The sequence below is a fragment of the Hippocampus guttulatus genome, chromosome 13, assembly GCF_054856545.1.
Source record: "Hippocampus guttulatus isolate MCC_2025c chromosome 13, RoL_Hgut_1.0, whole genome shotgun sequence".
Lineage (NCBI taxonomy): Eukaryota > Metazoa > Chordata > Actinopteri > Syngnathiformes > Syngnathidae > Hippocampus > Hippocampus guttulatus.
Window position 1 is genome coordinate 18,624,893 of NC_141273.1, and position 24,287 is coordinate 18,649,179.

Below are 24,287 nucleotides of genomic sequence, written 5' to 3' on the forward strand. Positions count from 1 at the left end.
GTGTCCAGCCAATCATACGATACGATGCAATGATGCTATGCTGCCAATCACGACATTGGCAGTACTTGCGCATGTGCTCCGCTCATACACGCTCCATAAGAATAACAGTGTGGCAGAGATAAGTGACGGTAATGCTAACCCCTTATCATGGCGAAACAAGCGGGCAGTGAATGTGATACGTAGACTCAAACCAAAATAAAAATGAACTGCGGTTCTCTTAGTTTGAAATGGCTATAGCATGTGCAATTTTTTTTCTTTTTTCATTGGGACAGTGCACATTAATCAACAAATGAAATAGAAGGGCAAGTGGTGAAACTGGGTGAGATTTTGGTCTTTTTTGAGTCAGAGAGGTCTGCTCTGCAAAACATGCAGTGAAGTTAAAGTTCTACGCGAATTTTCCATTGGAAAATCAACTGGACTAAATGGAAGCTGGACTACCTCAAGCGACACATTCAGCAGAAAATGTATTTTTCACTTTAAGTGGGCCAAATTAGTTATATTAAAAGCAAACTAATATAAATTGCTGCTGTAATTTGATTCTTTTAATAAGCCATTAACTTTCTATGATCCCAGGTGTGATACTAATGTGTGGCCACAGCGAACACTTCTGATGTTCTTCACAGTGGTCCTCGGTGTGCTCAGTGAGCTTGTATGTTTGCCCAGACATATGAAAAATTAGAGGGAACATTGCATGCAGCCATATTTTAAAGGTGGGTGTTGTGGTTTCCATGAAAGAAGGATTTCCCTGCACGCTATCAAGGAGGGGAAGGCAATCATATTGTCTTGCATGGTTGACGTGAAGATTAAAAGAAGTTCTACCAAAGATTGCTGGGACGAATCAATGTTAATACTTTTAATATCAGATATGCATTTGAAAAAGGAACAGCAGGAGTTAACCCCGAACTTGCTGATGGACACCGGCAGTAAGGGATGTCATCAAGCTGAAGGAGTCCGAGAAGGCCTTTTTGGCCTGTGGGACCCGGAGGCAGCTCATGCATACTGACTCACCAAGCAGAGCACAGTTTTTGCGGTTGCCGAGGCAAAAATTCAGGCATGGGAGGACTTTGGCGAGACCATGGAAGCTGATTTCTGGTCGGCTTCGAGGATATTCAGGTCCACCATCTGACATCTCAGGATGGGGAAGCAGTGCACCTTTAACACTATGTATGGTGGGGATGGGGCGCTGATGACCTCGACTCGGGTACGTTGTGAATTGGTGTACTTCTAAGACCTCCTCAACTCCACCAACATGCCTTCCTTAGAGGAAGCATATTCTGGGGACTCTGAGGTTAGCCCTGCTATCTCTGGGGTTAAAGTTATAACCGTGCGGCTGGTCATCGTCGGCCGCGTCGCGGTTACCCTACCCTACCCCCCCCCCTCCCCCCCTTCCCATTCATCCCCCCCCCTTATACATGTTATGTCTTGTGACTTGTTGTAACTGTCTAATGCTTATTCATGTGCTAGGGTCTTTTTTATCCTGGACTTAAATTATCCTCGGAAGAGGATAGTTCGAGCGTGGTTTTTTTTCCCTCTCCCTACCCAGCGTTTTTCCTTTCTGAATTCTGATTGTAATTTCCCCATTGCGGGACAAATAAAGGATATCTTATCTTATCTTATAAGTAAGAGATGGTTAAAAAACTCCTCGGTGGCAAAGCCCCGGGAGTGGATGAGATCCGCCCGCAGTTCCTCAAGGCCCTGCATGCTGTGGTGCTGTCCTGGTTGACACGCCTCTGCAACATTGTCTGGTCATCAGGACAGTGCCTCTGGATTGGCAGGGTGGTGGTACCTCTTTTTAAGATCAGAGAGATCACAATCCTCAGCATCCCTGGTAAGGTCTATTCAGGGTGCTGGAGAGGAGGGTCTGTCGGCAAGTCGAGTGATCAGATTCAGGAGGAGCAGTGTGGTTTTTGTCCCGACTTTGGAACAGTGGACCCGCTCTACACCCTTGACAGGGTCCTTGAGGATACATAGAAGTTCGCCGACCAGTCTACATGTGCTTTTTGGACCTGGAGAAGGCGTGTCCCTCGAGGAGTTCTGTGGGGCGTGCTTTGGGAATATCAGGTACCGAACCTCCTAATGTCAGGGTTTCGTTCGCATTGACAGCAGTAAGTCGGATTTGTTTTCAGTGAGGGTTGGACTCTGCCAAAGTTGCCCTTTATCACCGATTCTGTTCAGAACCTTTAGGGACAGAATTTCTAGGCGCAGCCGTGGCGTTGAGGCGCCCCACCGGCAGGAGGCCCCAGGAACGACCCAGGACACACTGGAGAGATTATGTCTCCGGCTGGTATGGGAACACCTTAGGATCCCCCGGGTAGAGTTGGGAGAAGTAGCTGGGAAAAGTCTGGCCTTCCCTGCTAAAGCTCTTGTCCCTACGACCCGACCCCGGAGAAGCAGTAGAGAATAGATGGATGGCCCACACACTCACACTACATTTAGTGTTAAATTGTTGAATAAATAAAATATGTTGTCAAAGCGAAGTGAGTCAAATGTTTGACATTCACCAGACATAAAATACTAGACGTGTTTTCAGACATGCGTCTGTCATTTCCGAGTAAATATTGTTTTGAGTGTGTGTTTTTTTTTTTTGTTCCTGTTTCTAAAATCTCTCGTCAGATGACTATGAGCAGAAAGCCCTCTGCTCCAAACATAACCGACATGCTTTTGGATTTCTCGTGGATTCTAATGACCTCTGCCGCCAGACTACAGGAGTGCAGGAGTGTGGCCGCAGCTTCTCGAGCAGTAGTCGGCAGTCCAGCCTAAGTGTCCAGAGCCCCTTGAGCAATCATCATCAGAGAACAGAGAGACGCAGTGGAAAATTAACTAGTGACTACAAGTGTACACAGATGCAAGCAGACTGCCCCAGAACACTGGAGTTCTTTGTTGACCCTCCGTCGGAGCCCACATTAATTCAAGAAAGAAATCATTGGCATGCTATGGAGGTAAGTGATTTCAAGCTACTGCGCTAGCATCGGTCGAAGAATATACTGTACACCCAAATGGTTTGGTTAAAAAAAAAACAACAACAACAAAACATAAATCATAACTTATTCATAAAAAGCAATATTTCTATCGTACTCCGTACCTTGTGAACAGTTTTTGAAATTGCCAAAGAATTGAGGTGATCCTACTTCTAAATATGACACGATTCACTAGTTGCAAAATGTGTGATCAATGTATACCCTCATTAAAAATCTGCAAATACAGGGTCAAATTCTTGATGAGAATTACTGTCCTGTCAGGGTTTCTTCCCTGTCAGGGAACTTCCAGATCTCTCAGACAATTTTTTTCATGCCGTGGTTTGTTCGCTGCAGTGCTTGCAGATGTAACTCTTCCCTTTCAGGGCAGGATTGTTTAATTTGAAACCCACACAACTCCACGTGAGTCCTCAGATGACTCTTTTGAGTAATGGTTGGTGTTGTTTCTCTCACTTTTCTTAAGTACCTTAATGCCAATTTTCAATGATTCTTCCCACTGATCTGCCCCGTTATCAAACATGAATCATTGTGACCAGTTTGTTCAAGACATCAGGTTCCGCCTTTGTCAGCTAGATCATCCTCACCCAATTTCTCCCAGAGCAGACTTTTTTCATCTTTTTCATGACGGTAATGATCTCTCTTGTGGGTCGTTTCTTCAGTATCTTCTGGGCTGTTTTCAAAATGTTCTTTGACATCCTCTTTTTTCAGATTTGATGTGTTAGGTTCCTTCTTCATGCCTCTCTTTTCTTTCCTGATTTTTTTGTACATCAATCCTAAATAATTTGTCTCACTTCCACTCATTCAATATCCTGTGCCACCATTTATTCTCCAACTCTCTGCTTCTTCTTTTCAACATTCTAATTGCATTTCTTACATTTGCTCGTGCATCTTTAAGTTCTCGACTTACGATGTCACGCTCTTCTCTGTACTCTGTCTTAGTCTTTCCAAAATTCTGTTTCTGGCATTCAAGGACCTGTTGATTCTTGATCTCATTTGTAATATTTCCTCTTCATGGTCAACCAGCCACAGGTTCTCTTTTTTTTTCGATTCCGCATACTTCTCCAGCTGCTTTTGGGACACATTTGACAATGTCCTCCCCCAGTTTGTTTTCTGTGTCTTTATTCATCATTGTCATCACTTTTGTTTCAAAATGATTTTGCTTTGTTTCGGAATGCATTGGCAATATCATCATTCTTAGTTTTTCCCCCATTTCATTCTTGGATTTTTCTTTTTTTAACACTTCTTCCTATTCTTCTGTAAATTGATAGGTTCCAATGTAATTTTCATTTACGTGTGGTCAGATAAAGTAGCTTTTCCAACAGTACATTTCTTTTTTTTTTTCTTTTTTTTTTTAGAATTTCCATGTCTCTGTCCGCTCTTCATTCTGAATCCATCCAGCTCATACCATCTCCCAAATGCACTGTTTAACCAATTCCCCCGCGTTTTATGATTGTCATAACTGTTAACATAGGATAAATTGTTTTCTTGGGACCAGTCAAAGCGGTCTACCCCTTGTTGATTACATCGTCTTAATCCAAATAGACCACACACTCCAGATCTTTGGGTCATTTGGTACCAGGCTGCAGAGAAATAATACATAACTTATATTACCTCTGTTTTATTTATTTCAGAATCTGAAAGATGTTTTGAAAAATGACCGGAAATGGCATTTGGCACCGGGCCGCACAGAAAGAACCTTATTTCGGAATACGAAAGATGTTTTATTTTGAAAAATTACCGAATTCTCCGTTACATCCGTGCGTGTCACGCTTGACTCACGTCAAACCACGCTTCTCCGTCACGTGACCAATTACGCTAAAAACATAACGTTGGAGGTCGCAAAATGAGTTATAAAACTGCTGGAGATCGCAAATGACGGGGCCTTAAAAGTACGTTTGAGACAACTGGATTAAAGTTATGGCTGAATACTCTGAGATCGCCACAATAGCACTGTTGCACTGTTTCCGACATCCTACCTGTGTGAGGCGGGGGGGTTCTGCAGCAACGGCGACTAAAACAAAATTACGAAGTAGACTGGACATAAACCACACACTTGAGGTGTCATTGTCTCCTATTACCCCGAGATGGGACCGTCTAGTTGCAGAAAATCAAGCTCGGGCTGTGGTGAGTCGTCATTTTCATGCACTTTGAATTTGCATTGTATCGTATTTTGAAGTCAAGTCAAGTCAACTGTATTTATAGAGCACTTTCAAACAGCCATCGCTGCATACAAAGTGCTGTACATGGATCAATTTAACATGCACAATAAACAGTAAGACAAATCGGTAATAAAGGCGGTAGAAAGCACCAAACAGAAAAACCAAGAACAAATCTAAGTCATGCTGAGTCGAATGCCAAAGAATACAAGTGAGTTTTGAGGAGGGTTTTGAAGATGGGCAGCGAGGAGGCTTGCCGAATGTTCAGTGGGAGGTCATTCCAGAGAGAGGGACCAGCAACAGAAAAGGCTCGATCCCCTCTGAGCCTCAGTTTAGTTCTTGGTACTTCTAATAATGTCTGGTCCACAGACCTGAGGCGCCGGGCAGGTGTGTAGGGGCGGATGAGCTCAGAGAGGTAAGGTGGCGCTAGATTATTCAGAGATTTGAAGACAAATAAGAGGATCTTGAAAATAACTCTAAAATGTATGGGGAGCCAGCGAAGGGATGCCAGAGTAGGAGTTATGTGCTCCCTCTTACGAGTACCAGTCAAGAGGCGAGCAGTGGCATTCTGGACCAGCTAAAGGCGCTTAATAGCGATCAGTGTTGCGGCCAGATTAGACGCTCCTTGTGTTTATTATTATATTTCGAAAACACCACCGTTTTCATGCAGCTCATACCATATTATTTTGTTGTATTAATCCGCCACATCTTAAATGCCGGTCCCTGAAAATATTGTCAGACATAAACTGGTCCGTGGGGCAAAAAAGGTTGGGGACCCCTGATCTACAGTACGTCATTCTTGACACGCTTCTTGATCACGTGATAGGTTACCACTAAAATCAAACACAAGAGCGAGCAAAATGAATAAAAAACAAATGTCTTTGGGAAGGGGAAGAGGCCAGCCAGGAGACAAAAGAGGAGCCCACGACTTTTAAGAATAAGAAGGCTATTTAATAGACAGTATCAGGTGTTCTACTGAAAATACAGATTTATCTCAATGGCAGATTCCCACGCACCAAGCCCACTCTGCATGATATGCGGCGATGGTGAGTCATATTTTTCATGCACTTTGTATTTGCGGTGTATCTTATTTTGAAGGCACGTTTAAGCATTACCATAGCGAACAGAGAGTGTTGCGGCCAGAAAGGATGTTCCTCTTGTCTTGATTTGTGTTTATTATCATGTTTTGAAAATTCCACAGTTTTCATGCAGGCCATATCATATTATTTTGTTGTATTAATCTGCCACACCTTCAAGGCCGGTCCCTGAAAATATTGTCTGACATTAATCAGGTCCGTGGGACAAAAAAGGTTGGGGACCGCTATTCTAATCGATCATTTCCTGTTGTTTGATTGGTTGAGAATTCCTCCCCAACCATACCTAAAAAAAGAGTTAAAACTAGGCCCATAACTTTTACTGAGCTTGGTCTTTCATTGTGCTTGGTTGTCCTTCATCGCACCATTTCTGTAACAACACCCCTCTCAGCAATATCTCAGCTCATGAAGAGTAAACTTTAGCAGTTCGTTTCTCATTTTTTCCAAACCAGGCTTTGCCTTCCCTCTTGGCCTTCACCTCTTTCAGTAATACTGCATCCCACTTGTTTTTTATCATCATATTTAGCTCCAACTTTTGTCTTCCTTGTACTGACCTGCACTGGACGTTTCATGTCATGATGTTCAGAGCTTTCTTTTTATTTCTCTCTCTTGCATCTCTTTTTTCTTTTCATTTTTGAGATATTTTCCCTTCCTTATCTTTAAACCTTCAACAATTTTGTTATGTAATCCTGGATTTGAATGAATCATTTTCATTCGAAGTCTGATTTGTGTCCCCCTTCTCCTCACCAACATGCGTATCTCAAAATTTGTCTGAGAAATCTCACGCCAGTATCTTTTTATACAGAGGGAAGAGCTGGCAAGTTTCTTCCTCCTCTGCCGCCCCCCCCCCCAAAAAGGACCCCTCCATTTCCACCTCTTGACATACCTGGAAGGCCATGAGGCCTCGTGATCCCTTTGCCACTTCCACTTCCACAGGCGCTTCTGTTTCTGTGCTCCCACTTGCACCATGTGGATGTGTGACCATACCGCAAGCAATTCATATAATTTTCATCATCATCTTTTTCTTCCACATATGTGTCAGTAAACTACAATTTTTAATCGTTTTTCCAAATGAAAAATTACTCCCTAACAAATCCACTTTCTGGTTACTCTGAAATAAGATGACATAGTTGAATCTGATACTAACTTTCAACGGTGCTATTTTGTGCCTGGCAGGTGACTCAGCACTTCTTTGAGACGGTGTCCATTCAGTTGGAGCGTTGGTATGAAAGAAAGGTCCTCGAAGTGGAGGAGCAGACAAAGGTCAAAATGGAGCAGGAGAGACAGGAGCTACTGCAACATATCAACGTATTAGAGGAAGAGCTCCAGAAGTTGAAAACTGGCGTGAATGCAGAAACCTGAGGAAAAAATCATGACAAGAATTTTCTCTGTGTCTATGCTAATACAATCAGTCAATTTTGATTTAATTCAATCTATTAAGGCACAGGTGTCAAAGTCAAGGCCCGGGGGCCAGATCTGGCCCGCCACATCATTTTATGTGGCCCGCAAAAGAAAATCAAGTATGTCAAGTTCCATGATGCTTGCTAAAGTCTGAACCAAAATTTCAAATTGTCATATGTAATCCAGAAAAGCAGTCATTCTTGACTTCTGATTTTAAAAGTACTGTCTATCCATCAATTTGTTGTGCGCTGTGTATGCAATATGTGGAGGTGATTAAACATTTATATGGTTTCCCAAAATTCATAACAGCTCTCCAGGGAAACCGTAACTACAATGTGGCCCGTGACAAAAATTAGTTTGCCACCCCTGTATTAAAGGTTCTCTGGTGCCTATATCCTTGCGAAGTTAAGGAAAGAGGAATTCACTTCAGCCTAATCATAAGACATTTTTTGGAGACAAGGGCACGGAAAATCCTCCTGGATCCCCCGCACCCTGCCCACCACCTTTTCCAGCTACTCCCCTCAGGCAGACACTACAGATCCATGCGCACCAAATCCAGTAGACACTAAAACAGCTTCTTCCCTCTAGCCATTAACTCCTTAAACAGTCACTGACGTAGTCACTCTTCTTGTACTACAAATACTGCTACTGGTTACTCTAAAATGTTTCAATGATTTGTTGTTTACGATGATACTAATGCAGCGTGTTATACCGGAGACAAATTCCTTGTGTGTTCTACATACTTGGCCAATAAAGATGATTCTGATTCTGATTCTGAAATTCCACAGAGGAAGGCCAGAGCTGGAATCGAACCCTGCACCTCTGCACTGTAGGGCAGCCAATCTAACCAATCAACCACCCTTTCTGGATATAAAAGAAGCTATTTTACAAACCCCAATTCCAATGAAGTCTGGACATAGTGTGAAATGTAAATAAGTGATTTACAAATCCCTTTCAACCTCTAATTGTCAATGTTCAGTTTTGTGCTTCTCCAGCGGGTGCCAGAAGAGGGCCTTTCCCTCCAGGTGGCAGACCTGCTGACAATCACAATCAGCTGTATAGATAAGGACCTTCACATTGTCATGTCTTTGTTGGATTATTTCCGTTGCTCACGACTCTGTCACCAAGTGTTGAATCTTCCAGACACTCTGTCTTTCATGTTCTTGTTTTTATTTATTTTTTAAATCTCTCTGTATGTTTTTTGAACTGACCTTTGTAAGTAGTTTTTCATTGTAATGAGCAGTCATGGTTTTGTATTTTACGTGTTTGGGGTTTCCTTGAGTATTTATTGATTGATTTATGTCCGTTTATATGTTGTCCTTGGCTTTTGCAAGGATTTTGGGTTGTATCGTTTTCCTGGTGTTGTCCAGCGTCCTTTGTTGTACCATTTATCATGTATCATTTTTACATGATAAATACAGATAACATGATACATATTGATACATATACCATGTGTCATTTTCTCACCAATAGTGTTTATGTGAGTGAATATTACAAAAGGATGAATTTATCATTACCAGTGTGAGAAATGTGATGGTATGGTTGGTGATGGTAACAATCAGTATATATATCCAAGCTTGATCATGTATTCAGAAACAGATGGTTTGTTCCCAAAAGGTTTGCCCATGAAACATGTATCTCACAGATATGTTTTATGTGTTTGAAATTTAAGCCTGTCATTACATGTGAGAACAGGTATTGATAGTTTTTTTTTTAACACACACACACACACACACACACACACACACAAAATCATTATTCTGTGCTTTATGAGTGGATTCAGAGGATTGGTGTCAACATGTTACCCTTGATGGGGAAATGAGCTGTTGATGATTGAATTTAATACCAAATAGGTCAAAAACATGAGTTAACAGGACTTCCTAATGCGTGGTGGCGAACTAAGAAAAATATGTTGGAGAAATGGATGCAGAGCAAGAACCAGTTGAAACTACTCAATATGCAGAAAAATCCCTTTTTGTTGCCCCAAAAGTGAGAACCCCAAAAATACGGGGCTCTTTTGTGCCGAAATGTTGGGACTGTCTTCTTTGATTGGACAATGAGGGAAGTTACTTGAAACTGATAGCTTGTCTTTTCTTTTCTTAATCTCTGTGTGAGAATCAGAGCATATAGCAAAACTAGCATAAACGACAGGAGGAGAAAATACTTTTTTTCAATGAAGAGGGCCATTCATAGAACCGTAGTGATTTTTATCCTTGTCATAAATAAAAATTAGTTTTGAGGAAGTGGACACATTGCGCACTCGTCCATTTTTTTCATCACCGAAAAGGATCATTTTGTTCTTGAGACCTTTTTGCCAGATTATAGTCCTTTTTGACAATTTGGGAAATTGCAGCTTCAATACATTGAAATTTTAACTGGAATAGGTTCTGAGGGATTTCTACCCTAGATGCATGTGGCTGGAATTAATTTAGTCCAGTTATATATATATATATAAATATTAGAGCTGTCAGTTTAGCGCGTTTTTATTGGCATTAATTTAAATGAATTTTAACGGGATTAAATTTTTTCTCGCGAGATTAACGCGGCACACGTCACAGCGGATGTTACGTTTCTCTATAAATAAACCAGAAACAAAACGAGTCTGAAATACCACTTAATGGCCAAGCACACAGCTGACGTGAGTACTCCCCCCCTCGTCTCAGACAGACAGCTATGGATCATTTCAAAGCGAAGAAAATGGATGACATGACGAAGAACAAATTTGCTGAAGCCATAGCTAAATGTATGGCTACTGCATGCAAGCCTGTCAACATTGTCCACAGCTCGACTCAAGCTGAAATCATTCGCATTGCATCTAATGACTCCACTACGGATTGCCAGCGAGAGCCTCCATTACAAGCTGTGTACAGAGATTGTACATAAAGGAGAAGGCTAAGGTACACCAAGCGGGAGAAGACACTATTTCAGGAGAGAAATAAGAGACTAGGTTGATGAGCCTCTGGTGAATAAAGACCAGGCATTACGTTGAGTTAGTATACCCTAGTGAGGATCAAGCGGTTCGGAAAATGGATGGATGGATATATATATATATATGTATACATAGGGAGGGTCTCACTCCCTGAAAGAACAATAGCAGACATTGAGGACAGCTACAAGTACCTCGGTATACCACAAGCCAATGGCAACCTCGAACTGGCAACAAGGAAAGAGGCTACGGCCAAATACCTCCAGCGAGTGAGGCAAGTCCTAAGAAGCCAGCTCAATGGCAAGAATAAGACCCGGGCAATAAACAGCTATGCCCTGCCAGTGATCCGATACCCTGCAGGAATAAGAAGGTGGCCAAAGGAAGAGATTCAGACCACGGACGTTAAGACCCGAAAGCTCCTAACCATGCATGGAGGGTTCCATCCCAAATCCAGCACCCTGAGACTGTATGCAAGCGGAAAGGAAGGAGGCTGGGGACTAGTGAGTGTGAGAGCCACTGTCCAGGATGAAACATCCAAGCTCCATGAATACATCAAGGAGAAGGCTCCAACGGATGACGTACTCAGAGAATGTCTCAGACAATGGGGAACAGAGGATGAGGTGCTGGAAGAGGGACCATCATGGGAGGACAAGCCCCAACACCGGATGTACCACCGGACCATAACTGAAGTGGCTGATCTCAAGAAGTCCTATCAGTGGCTAGAGAGGGCTGGCCTGAAGGACAGCACAGAGGCACTCATCCTGGCTGCTCAGGAGCAGGCCCTGAGCACCAGAGCCATTGAGGCCCAGATACACCACACCAGACAAGACCCAAGGTGTAGATTGTGCAAAGAGGCACCTGAGACGATCCAACACATAACTGCAGGGTATAAGATGCTGGCAGGGAAAGCCTACATGGAACGCCATAACAAGGTGGCTGGCATAGTCTACCGAAACATCTGTGCGGAGTATGGACTGGAAACCCCAAGGTCAAAATGGGAAACACCTCCGAAGGTGGTGGAGAATGACAGAACGAAGATCCTGTGGGACTTCCAGATCCAGACGGACAAGATGGTAATGACAAACCAACCAGATATCATGATCATAGATAAAGGGCAGAGGAAAGTCAAGTCAAGTCAAGTATACTGTATTTATAGAGCACTTTCAAACAGCCATCGCTGCATACAAAGTGCTGTCCATGGATCAATTTAACATGCACAATAAACAGTAAGACAAATCGGTAATAAAGGCGGTAGAAAGCACCAAACAGTAACACCAAGAACAAATCTAATTCATGCTGAGTCAAATGCCAAAGAATACAAGTGAGTTTTGAGGAGGGTTTTGAAGATGGGCAGTGAGGAGGCTTGCCGAATGTTCAGTGGGAGGTCATTCCAGAGAGAGGGACCAGCAACAGAAAAGGCTTGATCCCCTCTGAGCCTCAGTTTAGTTCTTGGTACTTCTAATAATGTCTGGTCCACAGACCTGTGGCGCCGGGCAGGTGTGTAGGGGCGGATGAGCTCAGAGAGGTAAGGTGGCGCGAGATTATTCAGAGATTTGAAAACAAATAAGAGGATCTTGAAAATAACTCTAAAATGTATAGGGAGCAAGTGAAGGGATGCCAGAGTAGGAGTTATGTGCTCCCTCTTACGAGTACCAGTCAAGAGGCGAGCAGCGGCATTCTGGACCAGCTGAAGGCGCTTAATGGAGGACTGGCTGACTCCAAAGTAAAGGGCATTGCAGTAATCGAGCCGGGATGTGACGAAGGCATGAATTACTGTCTCAAAGTGTTCATGTGAGAGGAGATGTTTTATTTTGGCCAGCTGTCTAAGGTGAAAGAAGCTGGATTTAACAACGGCACCAATTTGCCAATCAAGTTTGAAATCACTGTCCAGTTTAAGGCCCAAGTTTGAGACTGTTGACTTAAGATAAGGAGACAGGGGGCCCAAGCCTACAGGATGGGATTTACAAGGGCCACTGGGACCAAACAATATCACCTCTGTCTTTTTTTCATTGAATTTCAAGAAATTTTGTGCCATCCAGGTTTTGATTTCTTCCAGACAGGATAGGAGTGGCCTTCATGAGAAGGCGTCTTTCTTGCTCAGTGGGACATAGATCTGGCAGTCATCTGCATAGCAGTGGAAGGGAATACCATGTTTCCTTAAGATGGAACCCAATGGGAGCAGATACAGCGAGAACAGCAGAGGCCCCCCAATTGAGCCCTGTGGAACACCACATGACAGGGGAGCAGTGCGTGACTCAGAGCAGCCAAGGCTGACACAAAAGCTTCTGTCAGCTAAATAGGACCTAAACCACTCAAGAGCACTGCCGCCAATGCCCACCAAGTGCTGCAAACGTGTCAGCAGAATACTGTGATCCACTGTATCAAATGCTGCAGTTAAGTCCAATAAAACTGGACACACGTGGTCTCCAGGGTCATTTGCCAGGAGGATGTCATTAGAAACGCGTAACAGGGCTGACTCCGTGCTATGCATCGGCTTGAAACCTGACTGTAAGACCTCCAAGATGTTATGTTCATCCAAGAAAAATTTCAACTGCATGTGCACCACTTTTTCCAGAATTTTGGAAATGAAAGGCAGTTTGGAAATGGGCCTGAAACTTGACAGCACATCTGGATCAAGACCAGGTTTCTTGATCAAGGGTTGGACCACAGCATGTTTAAACTGTTGGGGAACTATACCAGAAGAGAGGCTGCTGTTGATGATATCCAAGACCGATGCGCTAACACTCGGGAGAACCTCCTGAAAGAAGTGCGGGGGAAGAGAGTCGCAAGGGGAGCCAGATGGCTTTGTCTGGCGAACTACATCCTCCAAAAGCATCAAGGACACAGTTTCAAAAGAATTTAGCACAGCTCAACATGGAACATGGACAGAGGGGTCAGATGCGGTATTTGAGACCGGAGTCCTAGCTGTAGAGACCTTATCAATGAAAAACTGAAGGAATCTGTTGCACATCTCGGGTGAAGAATCCGAGCAGGTAGGCAGAGGGGGTTTGAGTACAGAATCTATCGTTTTAAATAGTGCGCGTGGGTTGTGACGGTTAGCTTGAATAAGGTCCGACATATTTTCTTTTGACCTATTTTACTGTGAGCTGGTAGTTACGCCAGCAGTCTTTCCAAATTTGATAAGAGGCATGCAATTTGTCTTTTTTCCACTTGCGTTCGGCTTTGCAACACCCCTGCCTAGCTGCGCGGGTAATATCGTTAAACCATGGCTCGGGTTTAGGTTTTGGGAGCACAGTTTTTGAAGGAGCCACCAAATCCAGGATGGCATGGCATGATGAGTCGAATCAAGAGGTGAGTTCCTCTGTGTTAGACGAGGGTACGCAAAGGTTATTAAAGGCATCAGAGAAACGAGTAGCAGTGCGAGGTTTAAAAATTCGGCGTTTACAACTAGGAGCGGCAGATTTCACAGCAGCATGCGATAAGACTACGTCAAATAAAACTGCCATGTGATCAGAAATCCCATTTTCAAGGACTTCCAGATTTGACACCGGTAGACCATAAGCAAGGACAAGGTCTAAAATATGTCCTTGTTTATGTGTCGGGCTGGTCACATACTGCACGAAATTAAAAGTGTCGATAAGTCTTAAGAAGTCCTTTGCTAGTGGTTTTTCCGGACAGCACACATGGATATTAAAATCCCCCATTCGGAGGATATGATCATATCTCAGCCTGATTTCCGCAAGAAAGGTTGAAAAGTCGCTTAAAAAGTCTTTGTTGTATTTAGGAGGACGGTAAATGACAGCACAGAGCACCGGGAAAACACGACCAACTTCAAAGGTTGCTTCAAAGCTGGTGGCCGATGTGGTGAATGTCCACCGTTTACATTTGAAATTGTTCTTAAAGATACTCACCGTTCCTACACCACGGCCTGATGTCCTCAGGGTATCGAGGAAACCACAGTCAGGTGGCAACAATTTAAGCAAAGCGTTGTACTCACCAGTATGTGCCCAAGTCTCCGTCGGACACAGGAAATCCAAGTCATTGGAAAGGAAATACTCCCTCAGAATATGGGTCTTGTTCGTCAGCGACCGGGCGTTTAACAACGCGATCCTTGTGGGAGTAGCAACGGGAGGGATTGCCTCTTCCGATCGCCGAGCCCGGGGGAATTCCCTCAAAAGCTTTCGCTGGATTCCTCCCCGAGAAAGGCGTGGAGGGTAGAAATGCCGTGGCGCGGTGGGAGAGCCAACGACTGTTAGCAAGCACGAGGCGACGGGGTCGAGGGCACACCATGCCGGAGCGATCGGAGTGTGTCTCAGATCCCGTTTTAGCTTTACGAGCTGACCGCTACGTTTGCCGCGGCGGCACTTCTGTGAAGGGGGCGAGCGAACGCGGAAGAGATTAGCTGGCAAGTTAGCCAAGAACAGAGGTAGCGTCTTTTCACCACCGTCTTGCCAAAACGCGGCCGAATCTCAGACGTGTTGTTGAATCAATAACAACGATCGGCGATCATAAACCAACCGAGACGCTGTTAGGGAGGTAACAAGCATTGCGAAAAGTAAAAAAACCCGAAATGGCAGGAGCGTCGCCGAACACACTGGCGCACAGGCCATCTTGGGAAAGCCGTTGTAGTGGATGTAGCGGTCCCAAATGATGGAAACATCAGAAAGAAGGAACACGAGAAACTCGAGAAATACCAAGGGCTCAGAGAGGAGCTGGAGAGAGCCTGGAAGGTAAAGGTGACAGCTGTGCCTGTGGTGGTTGGAGCAGTGACCCCCAAACTAGATGAGTGGTTGCAACAGATCCCGGGAGACACATCGGACATCTCAGTCCAGAAAAAAAGATACTGCCCAGAACCCTCAAGCTTCCTGGCCTCTCGAGGAGGACCCGAGGTGAATGGGGGACGGACACCACCCGAGGGGTGAGACGAGGATTTTTTTATTCAGCTACACGAAAACCTAGAAAGGTGGAGGTTTGCACTAGAGAGAAGAGGAATGAAGGTCAGTCGTAGTAAGACATGAGTACATGTGCATAAATGAAAGGGAGACCAGTGGAACGGTGAGGTTACAGGGAGCAGAGGTGGCGAAGGTACAGGAATTTAAGTACCTATGATCAACAGTGCAGAGCAGCGGAGACTGTGGAAGAAAAGTGAAGAACAGAGTGCAGGCAGGATGGAACATCCATCCATTTTCCGAACCGCTTGATCCTCACTAGGGTCGCGGGGGGTGCTGGAGCCTATCCCAGCCATCTCCGGGCAGTAGGCGGGGGACACCCTGAATCAGTTGCCAGCCAATCGCAGGGCACACAGAGACGAACAACCATCCACGCCCACACTCACACCTAGGGACAATGTAGAGCGTCCAATCAGCCTGACATGCATGTTTTTGGAATGTGGGAGGAAACCGGAGCACCCGGAGAAAACCCACGCAGGCCCGGGGAGAACATGCAAACTCCACACAGGGAGGCCGGAGCTGGAATCGAACCCGGTACCTCTGCACTGTGAAGCCGACGTGCTAACCACTGGACCACCGGGCCGCCTCAGGATGGAACAGCTGGAGAAAAGTGTCCGGAGTGATTTGTGATAGAAGGGTGTCAGCTAAGGTGAAGGGAAAAGTTTACAGAACAGTTGTGAGACCAGCCATGATGTACGGTCTAGAGACACTAGCAATTGGCAAAAGACAGGAGGCAGAGTTAGAGGTGGCTGAGGTAAAGATGCTGAGATTCTCCTTAGGAGTGACAAGGATGGACAGGATCAAAAATTAGGTCACCAGAGGGACAACTCAGACAGGAAAGTTTGGAGAAAAAGTTAGAGAGGCCAGACTGAGATGGTTTGGACATGTACAGAGGAGGGACAGTGGATACATTGGTAGGAGAATGTTAGAGATGGAGCTACCAGGTAGGAGACAGAGAGGAAGGCCAAAGAGGAGATTCATGGATGCCGTGAGGGAAGACATGCAGGTAGTTGGAGTCAGAGTAGAGGATGCAGAGAACAGGGAAAGATGGAAATGACTCGCTGTGGCAACCCCTGAAAAGGGACAAGCCGAAAGGAGAAGAAGAAGATATATATCTTCTCGTATTGTCATTTATTTTACATTTTATTGTTTTCCATTGTTATCATCTACTTATTTTCAACGTTGCTGTCTTCTTAGCTTCTTAAAAAAAATTTTTAATCTAACTTTGATATTTTTGTCATTCTTATTCAGTACTTCCCTCATCCATTTAAAATAAATAAATACATGTATCTCACTTATTAAATACTTTTTCTTATTAACTTCACACTGTTTTGTCATCCTTATTTCCCTCATTGATTTTCGATAAATCAACAGTTAATCCCACTCCGCCGGGCCTGCCATATAGAATTCTATGAATTGCTTCGGCTCTAAATTAAAGTCAAACAAGTCCTTGCGATCATACCAAAAATACCCAGTCCTTTCCAAACACAACAAATCATTTAGGAAGGGGGGCTGCTGTGAAAAGGGTGCGATCAGATTATTTCTTATTTCTGCCATAGGTTGTTCAATAGAGAAATTAACTGAATTAAAATCGGAACTTGCACTCAAGAAATGAGGCAGCCAGAACCTGGACGTTTTTCCTTCCCTTAAAGCAGTGTTTCTCAAATAGTGGGGGGCAGGGGGGGGCGAGGCTCCGTCAAGGGGGGCGCGTTTGACCTCGGGGAACATGTTTTTCTAGTTTTTACTGTCCTAAAATAATGTGCAGTTGCACCTCCACTTGGCAGAGTTTGCGCAGGGAGCATTCTCAGGGAGGAAATATGACGAGGCGTATAATAATAATAATAATAATAATAATAATACATTTTATTTATAAGCGCCTTTCAAGACACCCAAGGACTTTTGGGTGACTTGGCTTCATTGTGAGGAGGAATGATCGATGTGCTTACTGTGTCTAACAATTTTGGTAGCAGACAGCATGAAGCCAAATAAATTAAGGCGTCACTTAAAGACATTACACCCCAATCACGCTGATAAGCTGCTCGAGTTTTTTTGTCAGCGAAAACGTGCCGAATCTTGCCAACAATCATGCCGCTTTGTGACTGCTATTTCAGTAAACTAAAATACAGGTCCCGGCTACACATTGAGCAGGAGCCGAGAGTTGCTGTGTCCTGCTTCAAACCTTGCTTCGAAAAGCGGTGCATTGCAAAACATGCTCATTGTAGCCATTAATCCAGACATCAACTTTGATTAAAAAAAAAACGCCTATTCTTTTATATATTTTTGTTTTGCTGGTTAAAGTTTTTTTTAATATTGTGCTCCTGAGATAATGTTGGTGATTAGTTTGAATGCATTATTAGTTATTGATTTTATGTAATTTTATTTTTCAGTTTCGTATGGTTTGACATGCTCAGTCAAAAATTAAGGATTTAATGTTATTTTTGAATTTCAGATGCACTTTAAATCTTTTCTATTCCAGTTACTAAAGCTATTCTTTGCTGTAAGTTGGTCCATAAAGTTGGTCCATATTTCTTTCTTTTTTATTCTCTTATACGTCAATAAGTATACAGTGTTATGCAAAGGTGTACTTATAACAATTTTATAGACAAATGATACTATTTACAGTCGTGCGGGAGTGGGGGCGCGAGATGTTTTACTCTTCCTTGGGGGGCATGACAGAAATTAATTGAGAACCACTGCCTTAAAGAAACTTTGTTCTCAATGAAATTTCACGTTGGAGTAGGCAAACAAGAGGGTTGAAGCCTTTGAAACGGAGAACCGGTAAGGAGCTATTTTAGTCCCTGGCGTACTTTGACACACTATAAAAACAAAGCATTTAACAACAAATGATCGTTTTGTTTGTTTGTTTGTTTTCCAAATACTCTCATTTTAAATCGGATGCCTCCAACAGATTTATAAAACAAAGCTGGTACAGGAAAACTGTAAAAGTGGAGGAATGCTCAAAAACACCTGTGTGGAACATTGCGCGGGCGTTCTGTTTCGTTGGGAACTAGTGACTGTCATGGCTGGGTTAATGCAGCAACCCCGAAAGGCTCAGTTTGGAAGGTGCTCTGACCTGAAAAGGTGGGCAACAAATGATTCCAAACAATCTATGGCACACAAACTTAATTGCAAACAAAATTCTATCATCAAACAAATAATACAAACATAAAATTATTAGACCAAATGATTATCGTATTTTCAGGACTACAAGGCGCCATTAAAAGTCATACATTTTCTCCAAAATGGACATAACGCCTTATAATGCGGAGCGTCTAGTGTATGCGCCGAGTTCCAAAGCCTGACTGAGAGCACCTCTGGCCGACACACTGTTTATACAGAGAAAAGGCGGGCGTGAGTGACGACAGGCATGCGGAAGTCCGCCAATGAGTGAAGGGTGGGCCTGTAAGAGGACGCTAAAGGCACGCCCCTAGCAGGTACTAGTCGCGTGAGTACATTGTAAAATGGCGAAATAAAGTACAACCGAACTCAGTTTTGCTTCCGTTGCCTTTTTAAAAACGTGTTTTTAGCGTGTGTGCATGCATGCCGTATGTTTAAGCTGGCGTATGTTTTACCATGCCTGGCTGCGCCCAATAATACAGTGCGTTTTGTGTATGTGTCAAATACAGAAATAGCACCCGTTACTGAGACTGCGCCCAACAATACGGTGCGCCGAATGGTCGTGAAAATACGGTAGATTAATAAACTAACATTGTGATACCTTCTGCCTCATAAAAATCAAACAAAAGAAGGAACCAGAACATTTAATACCACTTGGACACGACATGAGTAGCCGATATTACAAAAAAAAAAAAAGACCTTCCTGTGTGGAGTTTGTATGTTCTCGCCGGATTTTCTGCGGGCAATCTGGTTTCCCCCCACATTCCAGAAGCATGAATGGTTTCCTTCAGGGGGGTAATATAAATTTCATTCCATGATTAGAAGGAGGACGAGATTGTGAATCTGCTGACACTGAATGGATATTGAGGATTTTATTTGAAAATAAGCTTAAAAAAATAGGTCTATTTTCAGAGTTTAATTAAAATGTTTTTCTGAACTCTCAACTCCACTCAACTCAACTGTGTTTATAAAGCACTTTCAAACAGCCATCGCTGCATACAAATGTACTCTGCTTCCTCTTCGGAACCAGTGTCAGAAGTACTATCATCTGGCTCTTGGGAAACTTCTTTTCCAGCAAGCGGTTCCTTGAATTCCTTAACAAATACAAACTCAATATCATCCGCCTCACTTTCTGAGGGTGGAGCTGGGACAGGTTCCTTGTACATGTACAGTACATGTACATGTTTTTGTATCATGTATAGAGAAAATGTCGTGTTCTTTGTAGCAGTTTATTGATTTCATGTACGGAGCACACGAGGAGAAGACTATGGTTCATTGTACATACCAGGTAACAAATAATAATAATGATACGGAAATGTCAAACTTTTTATTTCCAGATGAGCATACCGGGTGAAGGCTCATCGCTCAGAAGCAAATCAAATGAACAGTACACTTGGTTTGTTGACTGACACAGGACAGTGAATGCCACATTTCATTGCTTTATTTTCTTTACTATGGTATTCGGTGTCATTAAAACTCATATTAATTAGAGGTGTCAAATTATCACGTTAATTGCGAAAATTCACGAAGTAATTACATCACATTTAGTGCGTTTTTTTTTTATCGCGTTAATCTAAATTTTAATCTCTGCCTTTATTTGATTCTGTAGGTGGGTTGCCTTTTTCTAATAGCCCTTTTTATGTGTTGGCTTCCTATGTTCGAGTTGTTGAGGGTGGGGAAACACCTGTCAGTCACAGCCTGAAGCGGGCATTGATTGGCTGACATTATGTTGGGGCTTGTTTAGCCGAAGCTGATTGAGTTGGGCGGGCTTATTAAGCAGCAGTGAGGAGTGGAGAGGTGAAAATGGAGCAGGATGTGAGCGTTCTCGGCACAATGACTGGAAAATTTACATTCCAAAAATGCCCTGACGACACAATTGATAAAGGTAGAGTGTTGTGCCTAATTTGTAAGAAGGAGTTTGCTTACCACCGAAGCAGCTCAAATTTAGCCTCCCACATCAATGCAAAGCACCCAGTCGCGAGTGCAGCCCCAGCTAATGATAGCACCAAAAGTGTTAGCAATATAGCGAGAGAGCCATACATAGCAAAGCTCTTCAGCAAACTAAACTCGAGAACACCCCACGTATGAGGCATAGTTGGTGTGTCCTCTGTAGCCTACTAGAAGTGATTGATGTTTATCTCAGCACTTTTAGTTTGTCATGAACAGTGTTATTTCTGAAGTGCTGACTTACAGCACTGTGATTCTGTTTTTATTATTTTTTATTATCAGAAGCAAGTTCAGTGTTGAGGACTTGTATTGCTCAGAAAATTAATCTGACTGTTTTTGATATGTTAATATAAGCACTTTCTAAGGATCTGATGTTCTATTTTATTTTTATGTTGTCATTCTTTGGAGATTTACAAAAACAAACAAAACAGTGATGCTCCCCCTTGTGGTAGAAACTAATGGTTGCAGGTAGGACTTTGACTACCGTATTTTCACGACTATAAGGCGCCATTAAAAGTCTAAAATTTTCTCCAAAATGGACAGGACGCCTTATGATGCGGAGCGTCTTGTCTATGCGCTGAGTTCCAAAACCTGACTGACAGCCGACACGCTGTTTATATAGAGAAAAGGCGGAAGTGACTGTGGACAGGCATGCGGCAAAGAAGTCGGCCAATCAGTGAAGGGTGGGCGTGTATATATATACATATATGGAGAGAAAGAGAGAGAAAAGGCAGACGTGAGTGACAGGCATGCAGGGAAGAAGTCGGCCAATCAGTGAAGGGTGGGCGTGTAAGTGGACGCTAAAGGGACGCTACAAGCAGGTACCAACACCTGTATAGAGTGTGGCTATGTGCATTGTTGCAAAACAACTTCGGTTTTGGTTTCTAAGAACCCCCGAAAATAAATTCTACAAAGAGACACGCCTACGAAGCTCAGTTCAAACTTCAAGCCATCGGTTATGCTTTTGGCATGCGTGCCCATCTCACAGCAGCGGTGAAAAACCAAGTCAAGCAAATGAACTCTGAGCTTGCCGTTATTCCCGGAGGCTTAACTAAAGAACGCCAACCGCTGGACATCGGCATCAACCGGGCGTTCAAAGTAAAGTTGCGAACGTCATGGGAACAATGAATGATCGATGGCAAACACAACTTTACAAAGAGTGAGAGGCAGCGCCGGGCGAGTTACGCCACAATGTGCGAATGGATTGTGGCTGCTTGGACGAACGTGTCTGCTTGCACTGTTGTTCGAGTTTTTGGCAAAGCCGGCATCATTTCTGTGGAGCCACATGGCAATGAGAGTGACTGACAACGAGAGGGAACACGGCGTTTTTAATGGATTACCGGTACTTGCACAATTGTTAAATTCTGATATAGAGGATGAGGACTTTGATGGATTTCTGGGTGATGATTGATCGAAAAACGTGAGTACATTGTACGATGGCTAAATAAAATACAACGGAACTCAGTTTTGCTTCGTTGCCTTTTTAAAAACGTGTTTTTAGCTTGTATCTGTATGTCTTGGCATGCTACCGTATGCTACAAGCTAACGTGTTTTTAGCGTGCGCGCATGCATGCCGTATGTTTAAGCTGGCGTATGTTTTACCACTTTAAAATTGCGCCCAATAATACAGTGCGTTTTGTCTATGTGTAAAATACAGAAATAGCACCCATTAATGAGACTGCGCCCAACCATACGGTGCGTCGAATGGTCGTGAAAATACGGTAGTCTCAAATACAGCAGAAAGTAAATGGCTCGAACTGCATCTGTCCAAGTCTGCTGAAAAACAGTTTTTCTCAGTATTATTTAGATGAGATTAACATATAGATTAATTAATTACAGACCCTAATTAATCACACAATTGTTTTAATCGCTTGACAGCACTAATATTAACATTAATTGGTCATTGAGTCACTTTTCAGTATGTGTTAGCTTTTCTATTTTCAGAATTAGTTGTAACTGTTGGACATGTAATTACATTAAAGGGGAGGGTTTTTTCCCCCCAGATTTTTGTGGCGCCCCCTGAAGGCCACAACGCTCATCTTATTTGTCTTTGTTGCCTGATGGGCAATTACCTGAGCACTGATTTCAGAAATTTTAGTACTACATTAAATATGAGGTTTAATCAACTGGAAGGTCAAAAGTTTTAAAGGGGTCATTTTATGAAAAATTGACTTTTGAACTAATTATATACAAATACTGTAGTTGGGTTTCTGGAGTTCAAATGCAAAAGCAGACTTCTCAATTTTTGAGCAAAATTAGTAAAAAAAAAACCTATTATTTATTTATTTATTTATGGCAACAGGTTAAAGCTACATAAGGGTTTCCATTTGTGCACTTGGCATCAGGGCACCCTTGGCCGCAGTTCGATGATTGTGGTTGTATCATCGGATTTGCGGCCGCATGTTTTGGACACTCAGGTGAAGAGAGGGGCGGAGCTGTGAACCTATCACCACCTGGTGGTGAGTTGGCTCCAATGGTGGGGGAGGATGCCGGTCCGACCTGGTAGCCCCAAACGTATTGTGAGGGTTTGTTGGGAGTGTCTGGCAGAATCCCCTGTCAGAAGGAGCTTCAACTCCCACCTCCAGCAGAGCTTTTCCTACGTCCCGGGAGAGGTGGGGGACATTGAGTCCGAGTGGACCATGTTCCGTGCCTCTATTGTTGAGGTGGCCAATCTGAGTTGTGGCCGTAAGGGGGTTGGTGCCTGTCGTGGCGGCAACCCCCAAGTGTGGTTTCTTCCCGGCTGTGGAACAGTGGACCAGCTCTACACCCTTCGCAGGGTCCTCGAGGGTACATGGGAACTCACCCAACCAGTCTGCATGTGCTTTGTAGACTTGGAGAACGCGTTCGACTGTGTCCCTCGGGGAGTTCTCTGGGGGGTGCTTCGGGAGTATGGGGTACCTAATCCCCTGATGCGGGCTGTTTGGTCCCTATGCCACAGATGTCAGAGTTTGGTGCCCATTGCCGGTAAATCGGAATTATTTCCAATGAGGGTTGGAATCTGCGACAAAAGCTGCCCTTTGTCGCAGATTCTGTTCATAACCTTTATAGGCAGAATTTCTTGGCACAGCCGAGGTGTTGAGGGGTCCGGTTTGATGGCCTAAGTATTGCATCTCTGCTTTTTGTGGATGATGTGCTACTTTGGCTCCTTCAAGCAGGGCTCTCCAACACTCACAGGAGCGTTTCACAGCCAAGTGTGAAGCGTTTGGGATGAAAATCAGGACCTCCAAATCTGAAACAATGGTCCTCAGTTGGAAAAGGGTGGAGTGCCCTCTCTGGGTCGGAAAGGAGATCTTGCCCTAAGTGGAGGAGTTTAAGTATCTTGGGAGTTTGTTCATGAGTGAGGGCAGCAGGGAGCGAGAGATGGACAGGCGGATCGGTGCAGTGTCTGCAGTGATGCGGACTTCATATCGGTCTGTCATGGTGAAGAAGGAGCTAAGACAAAAGGCGAAACTATCAATCTACCGGTCAATCTACGTTCCAACCCTCACCTATGGTCATGAGCTATGGGTCCCGGATACAAGTGGCCAAAATTTGTTTTCTCTGCAGGGTGTCCGGGCTCTCCCTTAGAGATAAGGCGAAAAGCTCGGTCATCCGGGAGGGGCTCAGAGTTGAGCCGCTTCTCCTCCATGTTGAGAGGAGCCAGATGAGATGGCTTGGGCATATGATTAGGATGCCTCCCTGGTGAGGTGTTCCGGGTATGTCCCCCGGCAGGAGGCCCCGTGGACGACCCTTGACACGCTGGAGAGACTAAGTCACCCAGC

At 43.9% G+C, this 24,287-nt stretch overlaps 1 protein-coding gene across 2 annotated transcripts in view; it reads left to right on the forward strand.

Moving 5' to 3' along the window:
- Positions 1 to 9,874, forward strand: part of ankrd6a (ankyrin repeat domain 6a) — a 65,739-nt gene extending 55,865 nt beyond the window's left edge. For both annotated transcript variants that reach the window (XM_086128111.1, XM_086128112.1), the window contains 2 exons: positions 2,614 to 2,939; positions 7,402 to 9,874. In XM_086128111.1, coding sequence (XP_085984237.1) covers positions 2,614 to 2,939; positions 7,402 to 7,587 — 512 coding nt within the window. In that variant the 3' untranslated portion in view covers positions 7,588 to 9,874. The remainder of the gene's footprint in view (positions 1 to 2,613; positions 2,940 to 7,401) is intronic.
- The last annotated feature ends 14,413 nt before the right edge of the window (positions 9,875 to 24,287 follow it).